The 20627-nt window shown below is 44.7% G+C and overlaps 1 protein-coding gene across 1 annotated transcript in view; it reads right to left on the reverse strand.

The window, feature by feature from the left end:
* The window catches only part of T265_04515 (hypothetical protein), a gene marked incomplete at both ends in the record, with an annotated part of 64960 nt that overhangs the window by 22495 nt on the left and 21838 nt on the right, over positions 1-20627 (reverse strand). The window contains 15 exons of the mRNA XM_009169270.1: positions 1060-1287; positions 1377-1673; positions 2659-3033; positions 4574-4670; positions 5580-5676; positions 6282-6600; positions 8451-9057; positions 9166-9620; positions 11295-11870; positions 14074-14336; positions 15517-15712; positions 18309-18363; positions 18403-18644; positions 18818-18858; positions 20415-20611. Coding sequence (XP_009167534.1) covers positions 1060-1287; positions 1377-1673; positions 2659-3033; positions 4574-4670; positions 5580-5676; positions 6282-6600; positions 8451-9057; positions 9166-9620; positions 11295-11870; positions 14074-14336; positions 15517-15712; positions 18309-18363; positions 18403-18644; positions 18818-18858; positions 20415-20611 — 4045 coding nt within the window. The remainder of the gene's footprint in view (positions 1-1059; positions 1288-1376; positions 1674-2658; positions 3034-4573; positions 4671-5579; positions 5677-6281; positions 6601-8450; positions 9058-9165; positions 9621-11294; positions 11871-14073; positions 14337-15516; positions 15713-18308; positions 18364-18402; positions 18645-18817; positions 18859-20414; positions 20612-20627) is intronic.

A 20627-nucleotide genomic window follows, 5' to 3' on the forward strand; every position in this document is an offset into this window, starting at 1 on the left:
CATAGATGTCAGATCCAAAGCACAGAATACTGTCGGGGGAATCTTGTGTCTAGTTTGACACCATCATTAGTTCATACGTACGACAATAACAGCTACGAGACATATGGCAAACAGCCTAATCCGGGACAACACCATTGTTTTGGTGCAGCTAACACGCCTAAGATGCCTTGCAGACCAATAAAGACGTTCCAGTTGTAGAAACACCTTTCTTGATGCATAATACGGTAGACTACCTAATCTCCGGAATTCGGGAGTGTCAGAAGTGTACTTCATGTAGGAAGGGAGTTATATTCGAATTTGTAGGCGAAACGGTGATGATATGGGACTCAAGTGAGGCGCTTGTCTACAGCATTTTTCCCCTAATGTGGTGCGCAAAATTTCCGTTGAATCGAACCACACGACACTGAACCAACAATCCGCCATTATTAAGGGAAAAGAGCAACTACTATTTAGAGTAATGAGGCTAGGAGATTTGGTTTAAAGCCAAAACGGATTACCACTAACAATAGACTAACCTGAGCGTTGTTCGACAGTCATTGTTATTGTCCTCTGCAGCTGTATTAGAGCGCGTGACGCCTACGTTTTTGGGGGTTAGCAACGTATTTGGGGAAGACACGATGTGGGCAGAGTACTTCCAATTAATTTACTTGCCATGTAAGCTTGACACACTAGAGGCCTGCAGGTTTTTACCACAGAAATGCACTTAAAAGTAATAGATGTTCACTGAGTGGCTTGGCAGCTCTCATTTCTCGGGAAATATGATCCAGTGCACTGAGCAAGACGTGGAGAGTGTACGGTGTGTTGGTCCATTGCTGTTTCAATGGTTGATCGGAAAATCCGAAACAATTTTAAACATAAATGAGCTGTTTTATGGGGGAGGGTGAATTTTTCTGAGGATTCTCACAATGAATAAACTTGATCCAGGAGAAGGTTTGCATATCGGAGTATCCTAATAATGTTAAAGCTAGTATAGCACTGAAAACCACCAAAGCAGACTTAGGGAATAATGGAAAGTCGAAAACGGAACACAGGTCTCACAGAACAAAACAGTCGACTCACATTGAGAACATCAGTGTCTACAGATAGCTGGCTGATCCAAGTAGTGGCGTAATGGATAGCATCTGGCATATGATGCTGACTTGATCTGGTTGCAGAATCACCAGGTTGGTTTGTGTCTCGAATATCAAATAAACAGGTAAAAGTAACCAGAATTTCCGGTTTGATGGTGAAGCAAACAATCCGTCCAAATATAACGGATACACCAAATCGCTGATCCGTTGTTCCGTCCTGAAATTCAAGGAAAAGAGACAAATATCGATGCTTCATTGAACAGACTAAGGAACATTCAATGATCAGGCCATGAAAAAGTTACTGACTTGGGATAGGTCTTTCGTGAAAGCCTTCTTTGGCCGCTCAATGCGCGCAGAAACCAACGGGCTGAAAATGCCAGTTCTAGGGTCGGGTTCACAGGGTTGAGTGCGCAGCAAGAGGTCACTTGATGGAGTGCTCGACAAAGACGAAGGCCATGCACCCAGCATGATGTATGGTGGAAGAACCAAAGTGTCCCGATGTTGGTACGAACCGCCGTTGAATCGCAGTGGATGGCATCGGACCCAGGTGGGACAGTAGTCTCCTGAAGCCAGACATTCTGAAGTGACTGTACGCGCATCAACCTGACAGAACAGTAAGAAACGGAATGAAATGAGAAATCCGAGATTAGGCCGTAACGAAGCTTCGCTTCAGGGGCTGGTCCTGGCTTAAGGTACATTGGTTTAGACTGTGTATTCGATTTCCGAGGGTTCAAAAATTCCCCTAAAGAAAACCTTCCATGTCAGTCATTACTCACCACATCCTACGAACGTACTTTCAGCCGACGCTCACATTTAACAACTTAAGTTGAAATTTACTCGGATGCGCATTCGCACAGCTAACACCCCTCTTTCACCGTCATTGTAAACAGTAAGACTCGAGTAGTAAATGCTAAGGTTGAAGTGACAATGAAGAAACGACCTGGAAGCTTACACACAACTATCCGAATTCCCATCAAAAACGACCAACAGATTTCAGGGCACACACACCAAAGCACTGCGTCGGAGTGCGAAAGTATAAGTGGCTTACACCGCTTGCACAGCGTGCATTGAGGATTCAACGTTTGTAATCCAACTGCCAAACTAGGTGAACAAACCGAAAACCAAGCAGAGTATCCGAACTATCTATATTCCGCAACATCGTCACACTAACTTTCTAAGACGGTCAACAGGTGACTCTAAGAGGCGATGAAGCTTTTAAATTTCTTTTCAGGTGCGGACAGAGGATAAAGAATGGAAGATAGTGTTGAATTGTGCTATCCAACTGAATTAGTACTCTTGAAGATCTCGTGGTAAATAGAACAGACGATACTTCGGTAAAAACCTACTAGCGAAAACTGAATGCTGCAGGTGAAGCCCACTACTCAACGGCTGACTTGATGATGAGAACGAATGACCATGCACAAATGCCACATGACAACGGCTGTACCCATAAAAATGTGACAACCTTAATTGGTCAGCTTTGATCAGCGTTTTCGACCGCGCTCCACGGTGTACGAAACACTGTACTAAATCTACGCACGCCGACGTCCTGCAATCACCAAAAGCAAATGTAGCTTTCTCAACATACCTGTACGTCATGAACACCAAAGTTAAGTTGGTCCAGCATGTAGGTCGACTTAAAATGGACGGCCATATGAGTATGGTCCGCGTCGCAAACCAGCTGGGCTGTGCACTTCCTAACCGAGTCGCTCCTCCACACGATGAGCCGAAAGTGCCGCAGAGTGAATAGAAAACGGCTGAGTGCGGTGTCAATAGAATCGTTCGGAATGGTGACCTGCGGTGAGCAAACCCAGTCGTCCTTCGTTTCCTGAATGGGACCAGAAGGTTCCGACTGTTTCCTTGATTGAGTATTGGCCAACAAGGCTTCGAGTACCGTAAAATCAGCGAAGATGACAAGGTTATCGGGGATGGCCACTTCAGTAGCACTGCCATATGTTCTCACCTGTAAAAGCAAGAAAAAAGTAAGAGGCTATCTACAGATCCACAACAGGCTGAAATCAAAACATGTGGTGAACTTCAATGACGATCAACGTATCCCTTTATAAACGTCCCAGTGGATATATCACAGAATTAAACGGATATGCCGGAAAAGGGTGTCGTGGTGTTGGAAGGAGTTCGACAGTGATATTAGTCGGGTTGACAGAGGTAGTTTTCACACACCTTAAAACACCATTTCTGAATATTGAGAGCAGTACACCTAGTCCACCGGGAATACTTCAGCACTCTACACTGAGCTGAAAATTATATATAGAGAACAAATGGACTTATATTTTCTAGGGAGTATCTTCACACTTTTGCCTGTAGAAATCTGCTCGGTTCCACTAATCCAATCTAGCTAGTACCACTACGTTGTACACTGTGCAAGATAGGCGGGATAGATGGGTTTAAAAAGACATCCAGTCTACCCCTTCAGCTTAACTTGTATTCTGTGATCACTTGAGTGTGGACAGCGGCGACCAGAATAGTCGGAAGTATTCGCCAATAATGGCAGTTTCCTTCGTGTTGTAAGCCATTCATTCGTAATGGCCTAGACCATCTTTACTGCCTGTCGACGTCACTTGTCGAGATGGACATGTTTGCCCAAAAGGGTCCTTTAATAGATGGATGGTACTTTCAGATTCCCAATCTTTATGACTATGCGATACAAATCCGAGATTCGGTTCAGTCGCTTGTCGAGAGCAGTTAGCTTAAACGGGGACTCTTCGATGGAGGGAATGTAGAGAGATTATTGGTAGTGTGGCGAGATTTGTGACTGAGAAGTCACCTGATAAGTGAAGCCAGCCGAGAAACACTTCTCGGCTTTTCAGCATGCACTGGCTTCACCTACAGGACGAAATTACGACCAAATTCAGGGAAACAATAGCAATTCGACAGCAAGCGACTTTCACGCTCCCTTAAAACATCCGTCACCCAAATGGTTGAACGTTTTCAGTGAAAGTCTAAACCATCATGTGTTTGCCTCCACAATACCAAGATATACTACAACAGAATTGTGTGTGTTTGGATGACTGGTAGTGGTGTAACCGCGTACACTACTGCTGGAGCATGTGAGTAGTCTGTCATGTCGAAACCCCGCCCACGTCTGATGGAAGTTTATTACGAAACTTGTGGAACTGCTTTGCGGTGTTCGTTTACAGTTTTGTAATAATCAATGAACATTCGCAAAGATTCAAGAAGACTCGTGAGAATGTTTAGACTTTAAAAACTGTGTGCATATGAGAAGTTTACATCCCTGTCCTCTAGCTTGTAACTGCTTAGTTGGTGTTCCCTAGTAGACTACTTCGCTAGAGGGTTATCTCCTCTCAGTGGTAGTGAACTCAGGTAGCCGATGACGTGCAACACAACATGAAATAATTTAAGAGGGCAATGAGGATGAGCAGCACGGAGAACCTTACAATCAATCACAGGCGTCATGTGATGGAGAAAACTACAGAGTCCCAAAAATATGAAAGCTTTCACTCAATCTTTATCTGCAAACTCACAGTATTATTCGTGTGACGCGACGCCGGGGCGAACGAGGCTGTGAGAGTGAAAGGCCGGACAAGCGGAGAAGCTGCGGCCGGAGAGGGCGTACAGTTCCTACAAAAAAACAAAAAAGACACGCAATTAGTCAGAAGAATATGTTGAAAAACGCGGGCTCAATTATCCAAATTGCTATTATGACAATTAACTGAAGCCTGAACAATAGCTGAATTACGACCGAAAATGAAGTCATGCAAAGCACTGATATGAAACCATGGCTTAGAGCACCATGTTATTCTTCCAATCTCTACAAGGATCATATTTCGGACTGGCATCAACACCGGACTGAATGGCATCCGAAACGGATAGAAACTGCCAGTCAACCATGAATTCCCCATGGGAGCTAAAGATAGCATTGTAGGTGTCACAGACCAATCAGATCACAGTCTACGAATGCCTTCTATGCAATTATATTCAAAATACTGGTCTGCTTATTAAAAAAATAAACAATCAAACCGAACAATAGGACAGTAGCATTTAGTTGGAGTACAGCTCCCAGTTGAGCAGGTCTCATGCAATTCACTGGAGCATGTGAGTAGTCTGTCATGTCGAAACCCCGCCCACGTCTGATGGAAGTTTATTACGAAACTTGTGGAACTGCTTTGCGGTGTTCGTTTACAGTTTTGTAATAATCAATGAACATTCGCAAAGATTCAAGAAGACTCGTGAGAATGTTTAGACTTTAAAAACTGTGTGCATATGAGAAGTTTACATCCCTGTCCTCTAGCTTGTAACTGCTTAGTTGGTGTTCCCTAGTAGACTACTTCGCTAGAGGGTTATCTCCTCTCAGTGGTAGTGAACTCAGGTAGCCGATGACGTGCAACACAACATGAAATAATTTAAGAGGGCAATGAGGATGAGCAGCACGGAGAACCTTACAATCAATCACAGGCGTCATGTGATGGAGAAAACTACAGAGTCCCAAAAATATGAAAGCTTTCACTCAATCTTTATCTGCAAACTCACAGTATTATTCGTGTGACGCGACGCCGGGGCGAACGAGGCTGTGAGAGTGAAAGGCCGGACAAGCGGAGAAGCTGCGGCCGGAGAGGGCGTACAGTTCCTACAAAAAAAAAACAAAAAAGACACGCAATTAGTCAGAAGAATATGTTGAAAAACGCGGGCTCAATTATCCAAATTGCTATTATGACAATTAACTGAAGCCTGAACAATAGCTGAATTACGACCGAAAATGAAGTCATGCAAAGCACTGATATGAAACCATGGCTTAGAGCACCATGTTATTCTTCCAATCTCTACAAGGATCATATTTCGGACTGGCATCAACACCGGACTGAATGGCATCCGAAACGGATAGAAACTGCCAGTCAACCATGAATTCCCCATGGGAGCTAAAGATAGCATTGTAGGTGTCACAGACCAATCAGATCACAGTCTACGAATGCCTTCTATGCAATTATATTCAAAATACTGGTCTGCTTATTAAAAAAATAAACAATCAAACCGAACAATAGGACAGTAGCATTTAGTTGGAGTACAGCTCCCAGTTGAGCAGGTCTCATGCAATTCACACACTGAAATAGGAAGGGTGATATAAAATCGACTGGAGTACGCGTTAGATCAGGCCAGGAAGTCGCACATTGTTGCACTTGAGAAAACAGTTCCTGCAGAAATACAAAACATAAAACTTAAAGACGACTTACCAACTAGTACGAAGAATGCCTTGGTTCCAATACTGAGCGGGATTCTGCTGTTCAGCTAAGACGTGTTTTTGGTGACCAAAAGTGTCGGGCAAGAGAAGAGAGTAAAATTCGGATGCCCAACAACACAGACCACGAGCTACAACGATGACTTGCTGTGGGTCTTCGTGTTCGGCCAGAGATGATGGGGGATATTGGCTGGAAGCGAGCTTCCCGGAAGGACGTTCAAGCTTATTGCAAACCAGGGGCTGAATTTCAATCATTTCACATCCTAGCACAACTGCATTTGCCAGAGGAGCTTCGGTACTTATTTGGGGAGTAAGATCCTATGAAAATAAATATAGAAAAAAACGGGACAGGTTGCCGAAATTTTCGAACCACATACGACATACATACACACGGTAAGCAGGATTGATCCAAGATGACTGAATCAATTGACACTATTCAGCAGATGATTGGTCTAATTTTAAAGCCCTTCGAAAAATTATCCGTTATTTTTTAAGCTGGAACAACGAAAAACCGTTGCGTATTTATATAAACCTAACTGAGTTAAAGTAAAATGAGAAGGATTGAAGGCCGCTCTGCAGTAGCGACAGCAAAAAGAATTAGCAAAGATGCATTGACCCTCCACATACACCGGGGCGAGATGGCTCAAGTCGTTAGAGCACGAACTTACTGACCGGAAGGTCCGTTGTTCGAACCCGAACTCCGCCTCTCGACATCCCCTGTTTATGCTTGGACAACCTGGCAGTATCCTATCCCTCGTGCTTCCTGCTTCCACACACACACACGTCTACGCTTGATTAACCTGGCGGTATCTCGGATCTCGTGCTTTCTATCAGCTGGTGGCACCTATGCATTGAAAACATACCTTCATTATATGCGGATCACCTCACAAAGCTCCACATGGACGGTCTACACCCCAATCAGGGAGGGCTGGAACGGCGGGCGCTCTACTTAACAGCACCCTGGCAATGTTGTGTTGGAGATTCAGATGGGTAGAGAAGGTCCACAACGACCTACATTACCTCACTCTTTTCCTGCTACACCCACACTCGCACCCCCACAGACAAAGCCACACTTCGTGATTCTTCGCCCTACTCTTCGGGATACATTGTCTCATCAACTATGCGAACACAAACGGCCACAGCACCGAACACTGGCTCCGGAAGCATTATTGAAGGCTAAGTTGTGTGTGAAAACGTCCAACCTGTACAAAACCCTGTAGGTATCTATCTTTTCGCTGACTTCCACCGAAGGTTCGCCGTTCGATCGAATCAACTACACTGCTGACTTGTCAAAATTATTTCTTGCACCTACGTTCATCAACAACCTTAGGCGGTTCGCTCATGTCAAACTCCTCGTTATTTGTGCGTCTAGAAATGTTGGTCTGCGGTGTCGAAGTAGCAAATACTTCAAGCTCGCTCAGATTATTCTTCTACGTAAATTTCAAGTTCGCCGTAATCTGTCACATTTAGTCTCATACTCCACTCAATTCCAGTCAATGCTACACCCTTTATGACTAATAAATTGCGAAATGTCTCTCATATCGAGAGGTGCTTCTAGTGTTTTGCCTGCACCATCACAGATCACGTTCATCGGGATCAGCTTATTCCATCTTTGGACATGCTGTTCGCAGCTTCGCTTTTGGTCACGTTTAGAACATTTCAATCCTGTTGTAGAACTCAAGCACTTGCCTCTACAACGTTCCCCAAAGCGATCCATTTCTGAAATTGTATGTAAACTTCGGTGATCACAAAACGCAACAGCCTCCAGTTAACACGCATCTCCTAAATCCAGAATGATTTTCGCACTTCCTATCTTGCTTACCATGTTTATGGAGGATGACTGATCACAACTTTCTAAACTACAACAATAGTATGACACCAAAAGCAAAGCGAACAGCTCTGAAAGCTCGCCTCATCATTCCACTGAAGGGCGTCAGTCTAGCTCTTCTGGATAGAAAACGTCTGTGCGCACCAACCGACTCAGCTACGTGAATAGAGAGCAGTCTCCGGACGGGAGTGATGATGGTTTGGGTTTTCGAACACTGACTGAATATGGCGCCGACGGAAGCGCATTGATGCTGTCAACGGGTCTCCAAACCTCTAGTCAATGCGACTGACGGAGTGAAAACGCAAAGAAGACATAAGTCCAGAAAAGCCATAATACTAACCTTGGAAAGCGGTAGAAAAATTCTGAAAGACTTGATTAGTATGTAGGAACGAAATGTGGTTGTTGGTACGTGAATATCCACGGCCGCGGCCGGCTCCTCCGGTTCGGCACCGGGAGAGTGATCAGTTGGCTCCATAGATGCATCGGCGCCAGGATAGAGATTAGCGTAGAAGCGGACTATTTCGTCTATCATGTCCGTATACAGAACTAAGTCAACGGGTTGTACGTTTAATATTAGTGTGTCCACGAACTGAACAGGACTGCTGGGCAAAGTGCTAGTGCAGAACTCATGACGATGCTGATAAGGAGGCAAGGATGATCGACAGAAGTGCAGATGAACTAAGCTGGTCTCTTTCCCACTGGCAAGCTGCGACAACGAATCGTAACAGCAGTGTTGCGCACCGAAAGACGATTTGGTCAGAAAGGTTAGGTGACGAGTACCAAAACCACTTTCCTCTGATTCAGAATCAGCGAACTGACTGGGTGGAGATTTTGTCGAGGACTCAGGTATCAAAGGGACGTCGGGAGAGTCTAGACCGGTAGGTAGTTCACCGTCGACCAAAGGCCGAAGTGATGACTCCATCGTAGAAAAGAGGGGCATGTAGGCGCTAGCCGGGAGAGAGGATAAAGAAAAAAGATTTAGCGGCAGGATGCATAACCGAAATAATGGACAGTTCCAAAGCAGAATGGGTGCAGAAAAACAGCGAAACACTTACTTGTCTTGACCTCGAAATTGGGCACAAGCACTTCCAATTTGGAAATCCACGATAAACTCGTCTTGCCGTAAACGCAAGGACAATACGAGCTGATTTAAAAGCCAGTAGACCGTTGTGGTGCATCCACTGCTTGGAGGCAATTTCAGGCGCCCGATGGCTGTCGGTATAGTAAAGTGGAACAGAAGTGAGACAGGGGGCACATTTGTTGTCACAATGAGTTGTGGAGATAAGCATAGATGCCGCACTCCTGATACTGAAGTTTGAGGTGCATGTGGAACTGGGTCATGTGGACCTTTCCAGTATGCTACATGGTCATCGCGATAGGAGGAAACAAAAGGCCGCCGAGCGCATCCAGACGACAGCGCAGTCCGCGTAATTGAAAGATCTCGAAAACAGGAAGCGTTGGACGTTGGTTGGACGCGATTGTTGGACCACCATTCAGATAAGAGTTTCAGCTGAGATGTGACAAAAACGCCGGTATGTGGAGGTCAGTATTACTAAGTAGATGCTATTGAAGCGAAGAAGAAGTGGGAACTCAGTGCAGACAATTCCAACGTATCTAGATAAGACGACCAAAAATTAAGCGCACAAATCTTCGAAAAGCAGTGATATAAAAACGTCCTAGCATCCTATCAGATCAAAACGCTATCAGTGGAAATATTAAACCATTAGTTGCGGACCCCACAAACCACAAGAAAGGGGCACAACAGCAGAGCAACTGAAAGTAGACAGCCCGTCTACAAAGTGACGGTAAATCCGCCACTGGACTCGATCACATGACAGGTTCTCCAAGGCTTGCGGCCACACGCAAAGAGAACCACACGGCCTCCAACTAGGGAAGCACGAAGAGCCTAAAGCATACCGTTTCGCGTTAGGCGCTGACATTTCATGTCTCACCGCATGCAATTTCGAACTACACTCAAGACGGGGCTCAATGGAAAAGTGATTTTTGAGAACCTGATACTTTCCAAGTTTTGTCTGCTAAAAAAACAAACGGTAACTGCGTATGGTCTCGCCTGAAATTTCTTGATGCACTCATACAATGTACGTATTAGACTGCTGTGAACTGTTGTCTATGGTCACTTTGGAATTTATAGTACTAGACCTGACAGGAGTGAGAACCTGATACTTTCCAAGTTTTGTCTGCTAAAAAAACGGTAGGTAACTGCGTATGGTCTCGCCTGAAATTTCTTGATGCACTCATACAATGTACGTATTAGACTGCTGTGAACTGTTGTCTATGGTCACTTTGGAATTTATAGTACTAGACCTGACAGGAGTGACACTTCAAGCCAGACTGAAGGAATGCTTGGCGCATTCGTAGAGTGACTTGTGGTATACAAAACACAAGTTGCAACGAAGTTCGGGTAGCGTATTATAACGCTTTAAATAGATAGTGAAAAAATAGCACGCAGAAACGCAAGATTAGACACGTCCAATAAACGAGCTGTGGTCTCATAACGAAAGTACTACTGCCAAGGTATCGCCGCATACTGGCAAGCACAGTATAACGACACAATGCAGTGTTTTAGCAAACCAATTTAAATATCGGACGAGTGTTACACAATGAAGCTGTTGGGAGCACAACAGGATGACTGGCTAACAGTCTTAAAAAGTCACTGCGGCCTCTTAACACAAAGTTAGTAAGGCTACCTTCTACTAACCGTTCCACTTCACTTCGGAATATGCTTCAATACTCAGAGTGGGAATTAGTTCAGGAAATACGGACAGCACCGAAACAGCGAATCCAACTGTGAGGTCAAGCTCTGTGTGTTGGAACACACAGAGCAAGAAAGCACATAGTCCGATCAGTTGGATAGCACTTAAAGGGGTCTGGACATGATGGGACTATTCAATTTTTTCTGTTCGGTTATTTTGGTTAGTTAACCATGTAGAGCCCGGGGAGGCCAATGCAATTTACAACGAAGGGTATCCTAAGTGGTTTAAAATCTTACGTACAAAAACCTTAAGGTCTTGTGCTGACAGGGACCATTCACCAAACTACCTCACGAGCCTGATCTTCAGCTCCAAGGTTGTAAAAGCGTTTCCCAACTATCCCTAAAAAAACCCGCAGCCCTGGATGTAAAGTTACATTAGCAACAACATACTGGAGCAATAAGACCACTCACCTTTGGGATCATAAGTTTCCAACTAAAAACAAGAAACTTAATACTCGTCCCCAGTTGGAATAAATGCAGCACGGAAGGCATCTCCAAATCATGTGGGCCAAAATCATCACAGTTCAGCTGAGCATGGACACATGCATCTAACGATGATGCCACTGTGACGGAGCTATGTACTAGCTGACCTTGAGGAAACCGCAGCTTAAAATCCACATTGACAAGCAGAGTTCCTGAGAAAAGGAGTTGTTTATCGACCTTCAGACATACATTCCTCAAACAGAGAACCCAAGCGCCGCACTTTTTCGGGGGAACACCAGGTGGAGTGATGGAAGGTAGTGCTGATGTAGCATCGAGCCAGGATCGACTGGATGACACAAGACCCAGAGAATCAAATGAGTCAGGATAAGTCGGTGTTGGTAGATCATCAGGCTTTGAGTTATTCAACAATAACTCAGATAAGCTAACCGTTGTTGAGACGGGATCAAAGAACGTTGAACGAAAACCTTGGTGTAGGATTTTGCCCGGCACTTGATGTGTTACAGGATTTGCACTGACAACCAACTTTGACGGCATCATTGAAATCTGAAAGATAAGATCGGACATCATTGGTTTGTATCATTAATTATACCTGTATCACGGATATAAAGGTTTAGGTACGCGATTTTTTTGCGAGGGACAACAATACCACGAGGGAGAAACCCTCCCAAAAAGGTAGAAATACGTTTCACCTTTCGAAATGATTGTCTCGTAAGAGATGTCCCAACGGACTTTAGGTACCTCCAACTATAGTCATGGGATCAACGTGGTGCAGACAATTAAATCGGTCAAATCATTTCAAACATTTGGAAGTGATAGGTTCAATATTATGGGTTACTTTGAGTTTACAGATAAACTGGACCCATTGACTTTCGATGATAAAAAAATCGCTGAGCTGTAGCAACCTTTCGGTGTCTAGTTGCTGCGCCACACGAAGGAGATACGAGGGCTGGGATACTGCCAGGTCGCCCAAGCCTAGACATGGGAAGTCGAGAGGCAGAGGTCGGGTTCGAACCACGGACCTTCCGGTCAGTAAATTCGCGTTCTAACCACTTGGTCGATAATAGCGAAACACTGTCAGCCTAGAATTTTCTATCTTATTATAATTATTTGCGAGTTGGTTGTTCTTGGTCTGTGGTAAGCTATATGCTGAATAACAATAACAAGATGAAGAAAAGCACCGAAGGCGCCTTGTGAATATGCCCATGGTCAGACAAATCATGCCATTAGGATGACCAATCGCAGTGGGCTCCCACACTTTACAAAATGTAGCAGAGTTATCACCCGGAGTCACAAATAACAGTCGTTTAGCTGTAACACCATTTCGGTGCCCGGTTGCCACGCTTTGCAAAGGAAGATCGGATACTGCCAGGTTTCTCAATCCTGGACCAGAACAGTCGATATGCAAGGGATGGGTTCGAACCAAGTCATTAAATTCGCGGCTTAACTAGTGAGCAACCTCAAACTCGGATAGGGTGTCAATGCGAAAATTTTACGATCTGGATAACAGAACAGGAAGATTCATTGTTTTTGAAACTCTTCAACAGAGTGGTACGAGTGTTCCTTTTACTGCAAATACAACCCTGTCATGACCCAATGATTCTTTTGAACTGAGAACTGACAGGATACTCAAGGCTACCCACATTTCTTCACGTTTCACCTCCCGGATATGGAGCTAGAAAATCAGGCTAAATGGACAACTTAGCAGTGCTCCGACTCAGAGGAAGTGGAAGAAAGATCAGTAGGCAATAAAGGATAACGATTTCGCAAGGATCACCATAACAGAATGTAGCCCCTAAACAGTAACGGCATCCGAAGATACACGTGAAATTGTTAGTTTATACGACATCAGTACGCAGTTAATACCACAACTGAAAACATCAAATAGCCATAGAGGGCACCATGTATTGTATAGACGAACTCGACTGCTGCGAGTACGATCCAGTCTACATTGGCCAAGTGAATGCACGCCAAACATACCGAACGTAGGCGAAAAATACGATGATGATCCACAACGGTAGTCTTTGCCCACATTGTGACGCTTCAACAGACAAAAGATATTACAAAATGACCGGGATAACCATGTTGAGTGTTTTGACGCTGCATAGCTCGCCTTAGGTAAGCATACCAGTTATAAGCGAATACCACATACACACCAGTGAACTTTCCTCAGCTGACTTCCGCATACATGTGATACAGTCAACCCCAAAATGCACTCATGGTCTTTGTAAACTCCCTGCTCCCGATAAGGCTTACCGTGGGTAGCTGAAGTGACTCTTATAGAACTCCTAAACCCCTATTGTGTTTTTAAAGATACTCAATGTGAAAAACACAGGCCTAACTGAGTGCGAGCCACTGATGGACAGAAAGCTTTCCGTACCAAACTACTTATTAGAACAATAGTAACAGTTATGACAGTGATAACGACCATTTCTGGTTAAACCGACGTATTGGCTAGGGAATGGTTCTGGTTCCGTCTGCACGAAATTCGGTTATAACTTTACTTTGCTTCTCTGAATACATAAAAAGGACTTAGCAATTGACCTGCTAACATTTCATGATCACTCGAGAAGCACATGAGCAAATGAGTTTGTCTAACAGATCGGAAAGCGTGCACATTATTTTTCGCCCTTTACTTTGCGCGTCATTTGTAAGTCAACAGCTGAAATGCGGAAAGTAGTCAAGTGACAACAACAATGAACATGATTCAGGTAGTGGAGCAATTGTGGATGGTATGTAGCCTACTGACCTGTATACTCGTCTTCATGAGCAGTTGATGGGTCCCATTTAAAAATCGTCGGATCGTGAGCCAACTTGCTGGATCTCCGAAAACAGTGTGCTGAAATTCGTCAGTGATAAGCCGACTTGAAGAACAAAATGATTCGCAGGTGGAGCTACGACTGACCCGCTCGGCTGGTAACACTGACTTTGGAATGGGGAGAAATAGGCTGGAGGCAGCGGAGATGGGTTCAGAAACCGAGCTAGACGACCCTTGGTTTAAACAGGTGGTGACTGAAAATCAACGACAAGGTTCTTGTTAGGTATGCTTAGAATAACCCAGATAATGCTGGTCCGTTGAATCGACCAGGTAACATGAGGGGTGAGATTAGGAGTTAAAATACCTCAATTAGAGGTCACACTGGGTTGATTTCTTCAGACAAATACCACAAAGTACAACTGACAAACACGATGGCTACTAAAGGTTTAGTTAGGCCTATTCGAAAGGCTGGGGAACATGGAGGTGCCCTGAACTATCCAAAATCTAGAACTGAAAGTTTACCATCCAACCTATAAGACAGATACATATTAGTGGAGCACTGGAAGAAAACGAAAAGGCTGACCACATGGGAATGTGGCTCTCTTAGCGAGACACTAAAGAAAAGTCAAAAAATGTTGAGACCGCAAACACAACCGAATACGTCTCTGTACCAAACAGTAAAGACCAATCCGAACGGACAAAAAGTGGACACTTTTAAGCCTAAAATATGCGATAAGAATAGTTTGCAATACTAGTACATGGAAAGCTGCGGTTGATTGAGGCCGGTCAGGTGCAAACAATAACTCAACATGACTGTCACTCGAAAACATAGACAACCACAAAGTGCTTGACGCACAGTAGCTCTCAACATCGCAACCTCAGTCCCCGGTGGTCTCGCGATGTAAATGTGAAACGGTACAAGGAAAACGATAATATCAGTAGTATGTTCATTCTACAACAGGAAGAAAGTTGTACTCAAATGCACGGTAGGCTGTGACTGGGCTTCATTTGTTAGTCACATTTTTGTGCACTTCAGGAATTCCGGAGGCGGCAACTATGTTCTACTGCCAGCTATTATAAACCGATTTATGCAAAATATTAGAAGCCTTGATAAGTTTTGTGGGTATGTGTGGATACAAAGTACCTTGTGGTCCCAACGGATAAAACAAAGGATAGACGACCATTTCTAATTGAAGCATCTCCAACAAAAGCTGACGAAAGCAGTTGTGATTCACAAACAGCAGCTCACTATATACTGAAATCACACACACACACACACACACACACACACTAAGTGCGTGTGTTCAGCCTTAGCCATGAAACTCGTAACCCTAATTACCGTCACCTTGCGGAAAAGGATAACAGTGAAGTTGACAAAAAATCAATCAAAATGAAGACAAATCTGAAAGCGTTTACATACATACATGGACTCACCCCATGGAAACCCGTATTCATGTTCAACGGGACGGGAGTTCTTTCCCGGAAGCGATAATTCATCAGATTCACAAATATTCAAGGCAAAGCAGAACCAGCTGACCAGTTCAGGAGTAACATGACCCTCAAGACCGCACACACTCACTCTAAAGAGCGCAGGGACTGAGGTGGAAAAGAAGGAGGACGAGAACTTCAGCTGGGTGTTTTGTTAGGTGGGCAGGAAGTAAAACATCTCTCACGTAAACAGACAAAGAAGCAGTGCAAGTAAGTGTTTTTCGGAATAACGAATAAGAATTATTAAAAAAAAATCTAGAGAAAGAATCAGGGGAAACCATCACCCCTGTGTAAGGGGAATAATCAACGTGCAAAGTGAGAGAGCGTGAGAAAATTGATTCCCATTACTCCATGGAACAAACTAAGTTGCAGGGGATGTAAAACTGACAGCATTTTATGTACGAACACGAATGCATTATTCACAAAATTAGCTGGGATCAAAATTAACTGATGACGTCCGGGTGGGAAAGTTTGTCTACCAAACCCCGTTGCACAAAATAGCTGGTCAGCGACAGATCAGCCAATCCGATATCCGCCTGTAATGTCCGAATGTCACGGTGAAGATCTACAGTGAACCAGCTGGAGACCACGGTAAATAGTGATAAATGTTCAGTTGTAACACCCTTTCGGCCCTAGCTGCCATGATACTCGAAGAAAGCAGGTTACCAGGTTGCTCAAAACTAGACAGCAGAAATCGGGACGCCGGAGTTGCATTCGAACGGTGGATCTTCCGGAAGTAAGTTCACATCTTAACGAACAAGTTTACTCGTGCTGGCTAGAGGCCATGTTCATGTCAGAAAATCTACCAGCCTGAATCAAGCGTTCTGCTCGGGGACCTTAGTCCGAACACGGAGAATTTATGGTGATCTTCCAGAGAATTCAGTGACTTCCAGTATAAACACAACTGCGGCATTCTCATTTCCTTCTATACGCTTATTTCAATCACAATGCGTTCCAATACACACTGGTGGGTGGTACAGCGATTGGGCGCCCATTATATGAGATGCACAGCTACACCAACTGTCAAAAGAACATACAAGAATACTGATATTGAATACTGTCTTCTGGTCGCATCTACTCCAACTTGCACGTCTTGCAGTCCAATTGAGTGAAACCGAGTTATTCTTCCTACATAGTTTATAGCTGCCAGGCTGAAATTTTAAAAAGTGGCAACTGCTAGCGGAGCATCCATGACCTAGAGCATTCTGAAAACTGGGATGGCTAATGTACATGATGGAGGCAAGCACATTTCAGAATGGCCTACGCAAGTCATTTATTCCTGCTTCTTGCATACTGACGAACAGCGATTCGTAAACTGATCGGCTAAAACCCATCGATAACATTTTTCTAAGACGCCGATCTCAAGAACGAACATTCACAGCTAACAGAGCGAAAATCGAATTCTAAATTCATAGAACGATTTAACTTCGCCTCCAACATATGCAAGTATGACATGCTGTCCTGTTCACTAAGCACGACAATTCACTTACACATTTCAGCACCAATCGATGTGACGTGTGATGGTCTGGTACATGAAAACGGGGGGACAGGGACGCACTTAGAACCGACGTGAAGCCACCACAGCGAATACAGAACTCAACCTGACAGCTCGAAGTGAAGCGAGTGAAAGGTGAACGAGACAACTGTGGGAACCATACGACCGACAGGACTAAGGCGACCGAACGCGAGTTGCAGAGGTCAACTTTATAGTTCATCTCGACGCCCACTAGTCGGAGAACGAGCCAACAAGCCGGCCAAGGAAGCCAATTGTCTAAATGACCAAGCATAGTCGGGGGCAACCCTCTCATCAATAAGAGGTATGCAGAAAAAAACATACCGATGTGCCACTAAGCTACGACACACCTCTAACGTCTCATCGATCGCTGACGAGGCGTCCACAACCGACCAGGGCAATTTGCTAAACGTAGGGCATGCGGCAGTGTGATTCTAGCAGAAATCTGCTGACCATGTGTAACCACTGATACATTCGGGTAGTGAGAAAGGGCTGCCTACATATGAACGTTTGCGATGTTTCAATGCACGACTCCCAATAGACTTAAGTAACGTGTCACTAGGATGCAAACAACAAATACAGAGTACTACAAACATATGAAAATGCAGTCAACGAGATCGGTCAGACGTAGTTGTCGCTCCATCAGAATAGTTGATTCGTTCGTATGATAACTACGCTCACGGTATACCATTACTGACCATGCAGACGACATTGCCTTTGGGAAGTTTTCACACATCCTTCGCTCAGTCGTCACTTCTCTTCGGTATCTGTCGTTTTCTTCAGTGAACCATATTGTTATCGCGTTGTCGTCAAATCAGCTGTGCCTTTTAAATGTTTCACTAATTGTTCGTATTGACTGCTTCAAAGTTACTCGTTTGACTACATCTACTACTACACACCTGCAAAGCGTAAAGTGCTACTGCAAGACTGGGTGAGCTCGAACCCTAGCCTCATGCTTGCGGATGAACCGATTGAAATAGTAGACAAATGTGTTTACCTGGGCAGCTACATCAGTCCCGGTGGTCTCGCGAAAGATGAAATTTCCATCCGTATTGGGAAGGCCAGAGCAGCTTTTGTGAACCTACGTCACCTGTGGCGTAGGCGTGACACCAGCTTCTCTGTCAAGGGTCGGGTTTACAATGCTGCGGTGCGCTCCATATTACTATATGGATCAGAAACCTGGCCGCTGCGCGCCGAGGACGTCAAAAGACTTTCAGTGTTTGACCATCGATGTCTTCGGAGCATTGCCCGAATCTGGTGGGAACACCGGATCAGCAATTCTGAAGTACGTCGAATGGTATTCGGGAGAAATAACTCACCCTCGATAGATGAACTGATCACACTGCACAGGTTGCGCTGGCTTGGCCACGTGCTGCGTATGCCAGTCGACCGACTTCCTCGAAGGGCTCTTTTCGCCCAACCATGTGAAGGGTGGAAGAGAGCCAGAGGCGGTCAAACAATGACTTGGCAGCGAAGTATGAAAGCCATTACCAGCAAACTCAGCTGCGCTGGTCACTGCCGTCTTCCTGGATGGGGACCCCGATACGGGCCACATCAATGGCTAGAGACATTGGCAGACATGGCCCAGTCGCGCCCTCAATGGCGCTCGTGCATCAAAGTTATTGACTTCAATGCATAGCTCCTTTTCCAACCCCCCTTACTTGACAGCCCACTGACAGTGCTGGATTTATATACCAATTTATCATCTCTCGCCTGCAATGTGCAGCTACTTACCCCCCAATCATCGGTGAACGAAACTTCGGCAGCCACAACCACTGTACGATAAGTACGCGGTTATTGCAGCTGACAGTGATGATGACTACATCTAGTGGAAAGCCTAGGTTCATCCTAGTCAATCACAGAGTTCATGTGTAGAAGGGCCACATTCCTGCGTAGTTGTCGATATCATTGGAAAAATGGTGCGTACCCGCTAGCCACAGTAGATATTACACTAGTACCAATGAATTCGGGTTTGTACACCAACACTGATAAGACAAACAGGTGTTCCGGTATTGACTAAGTCAGCATAACCCACTCACAACAAAACCTAAACTAACAGCAAACTTAAGCCACGCGGACGTTACACAGACAAGAACGATGATTTTCATTCGTGTATCTAAAGCTACAGCTGCGTACTAGTTGGTCCATCATTAGGGCGCTCGTATACATTGAATGGCACAATAAAATTCAAGTTAACGTTTGAAATCACTTTCGTCGTTCTGATTCAAGGGACAGAGCGAAAATTCGTTAGGATTAACGGAGTAGCAGAAACCGGGCTGAGAAAACCTCGAAAGTTTGACAGAGGATGACAACGATGGGGAATTGGATATGCCAAAGGTCAGCCAGCCAAAAGGCAGGTGGAATGATGTCAGGTTTTCTGAAGGCTATGAATACAGCAACATGTGAGATGTCAATCCGCTGGTAGTGTGAGGGGGGTTGGAATTTTCAATGGAAGTTTCAGCAATGTTTGCTGAAAAGCCGAGAAACACTATAGGGCTGTTTCATTCTTATTAGGAATCATCAGCACTGCGCAAAGCAGGAAATCTCGAATCCGCGAGCTTCCTCCCGGTAATCTGAACGTGAACTGTTTGTCGCCCCTCGTCTTCAAACTACCGGTCGGGTGGTCGTGAGTTCAAGACTCCCTGGGGTTTCATGAGACTCGCGATGCCGATGATCCTCAGTACGGATGAAACAGTTGTACAGTGTTTTTCGGCTTTTCAGCATACACTGGCTTCACTTACAGGATGAAATCTCCATTTAAAGATATCAATCTACCCACCATCTGACACTCAAATGACACACCTATGGAATGTTGTGAGAGGTAATAGTCGATAAAATAGTTGTTATCTATTCAGTCCTCTTCTGTGACTAATGTCATACGGCACCTGTGTGCTAATTCGACTCCATAAAACGATATGGGACTTCTTTGAAGTTAGACCTCGTTATAAAGTTACCCAAGATTACCACTGGTTTCCGCGGTAGGTGATGTTATTAAGAGGTTGGACTGCACCAAGTCCTGCAGGAACCGAATGCTGCACTACACCGTGGAAAAAAATTCAAAGTGCGATAAACAGTTCACAGCCAAGCAGCAAACTGGAGTTGAGCTTACTGACTTAGGGCTAATCCTCGTGTGTAAATGTAAATAATTGTGGCGCTCAGGTAAAAACCACCGAAAAGTCCGAAAGTCACCAGAAACAAGCTCACTCAGATCTACATTGTCTAAATTATTTTTGGACTCATAATACCACCCAAGAAGAGCCAAAACTTTCGCCTTTGAGTAGCCGGAGGAGATCTTGGCACTTTTGAAACATGGTAGCATAAAAACACTTACTGGAAAAATTTAAAGCGTCGTTGGGAAACTGACAAGCGAGTCCAACAAGTGGCACATCCTCAGCTGGATGCAGATAGGGGCCATCGTTGAGCGTAAAGCAGGGTCGGCTCGATTGTAGGGAGGGGTCACGTCGAACTATAGGAACGATGATTCCACAATCAGAAAAACGCAAGTAGACAGCCAAGTCTGTTTGCACACTGAGTTGATATACGC

The sequence above is a fragment of the Opisthorchis viverrini genome (genome assembly GCF_000715545.1).
Source record: "Opisthorchis viverrini unplaced genomic scaffold opera_v5_74, whole genome shotgun sequence".
In the NCBI taxonomy this organism is placed as follows: Eukaryota; Metazoa; Platyhelminthes; class Trematoda; order Opisthorchiida; family Opisthorchiidae; genus Opisthorchis; species Opisthorchis viverrini.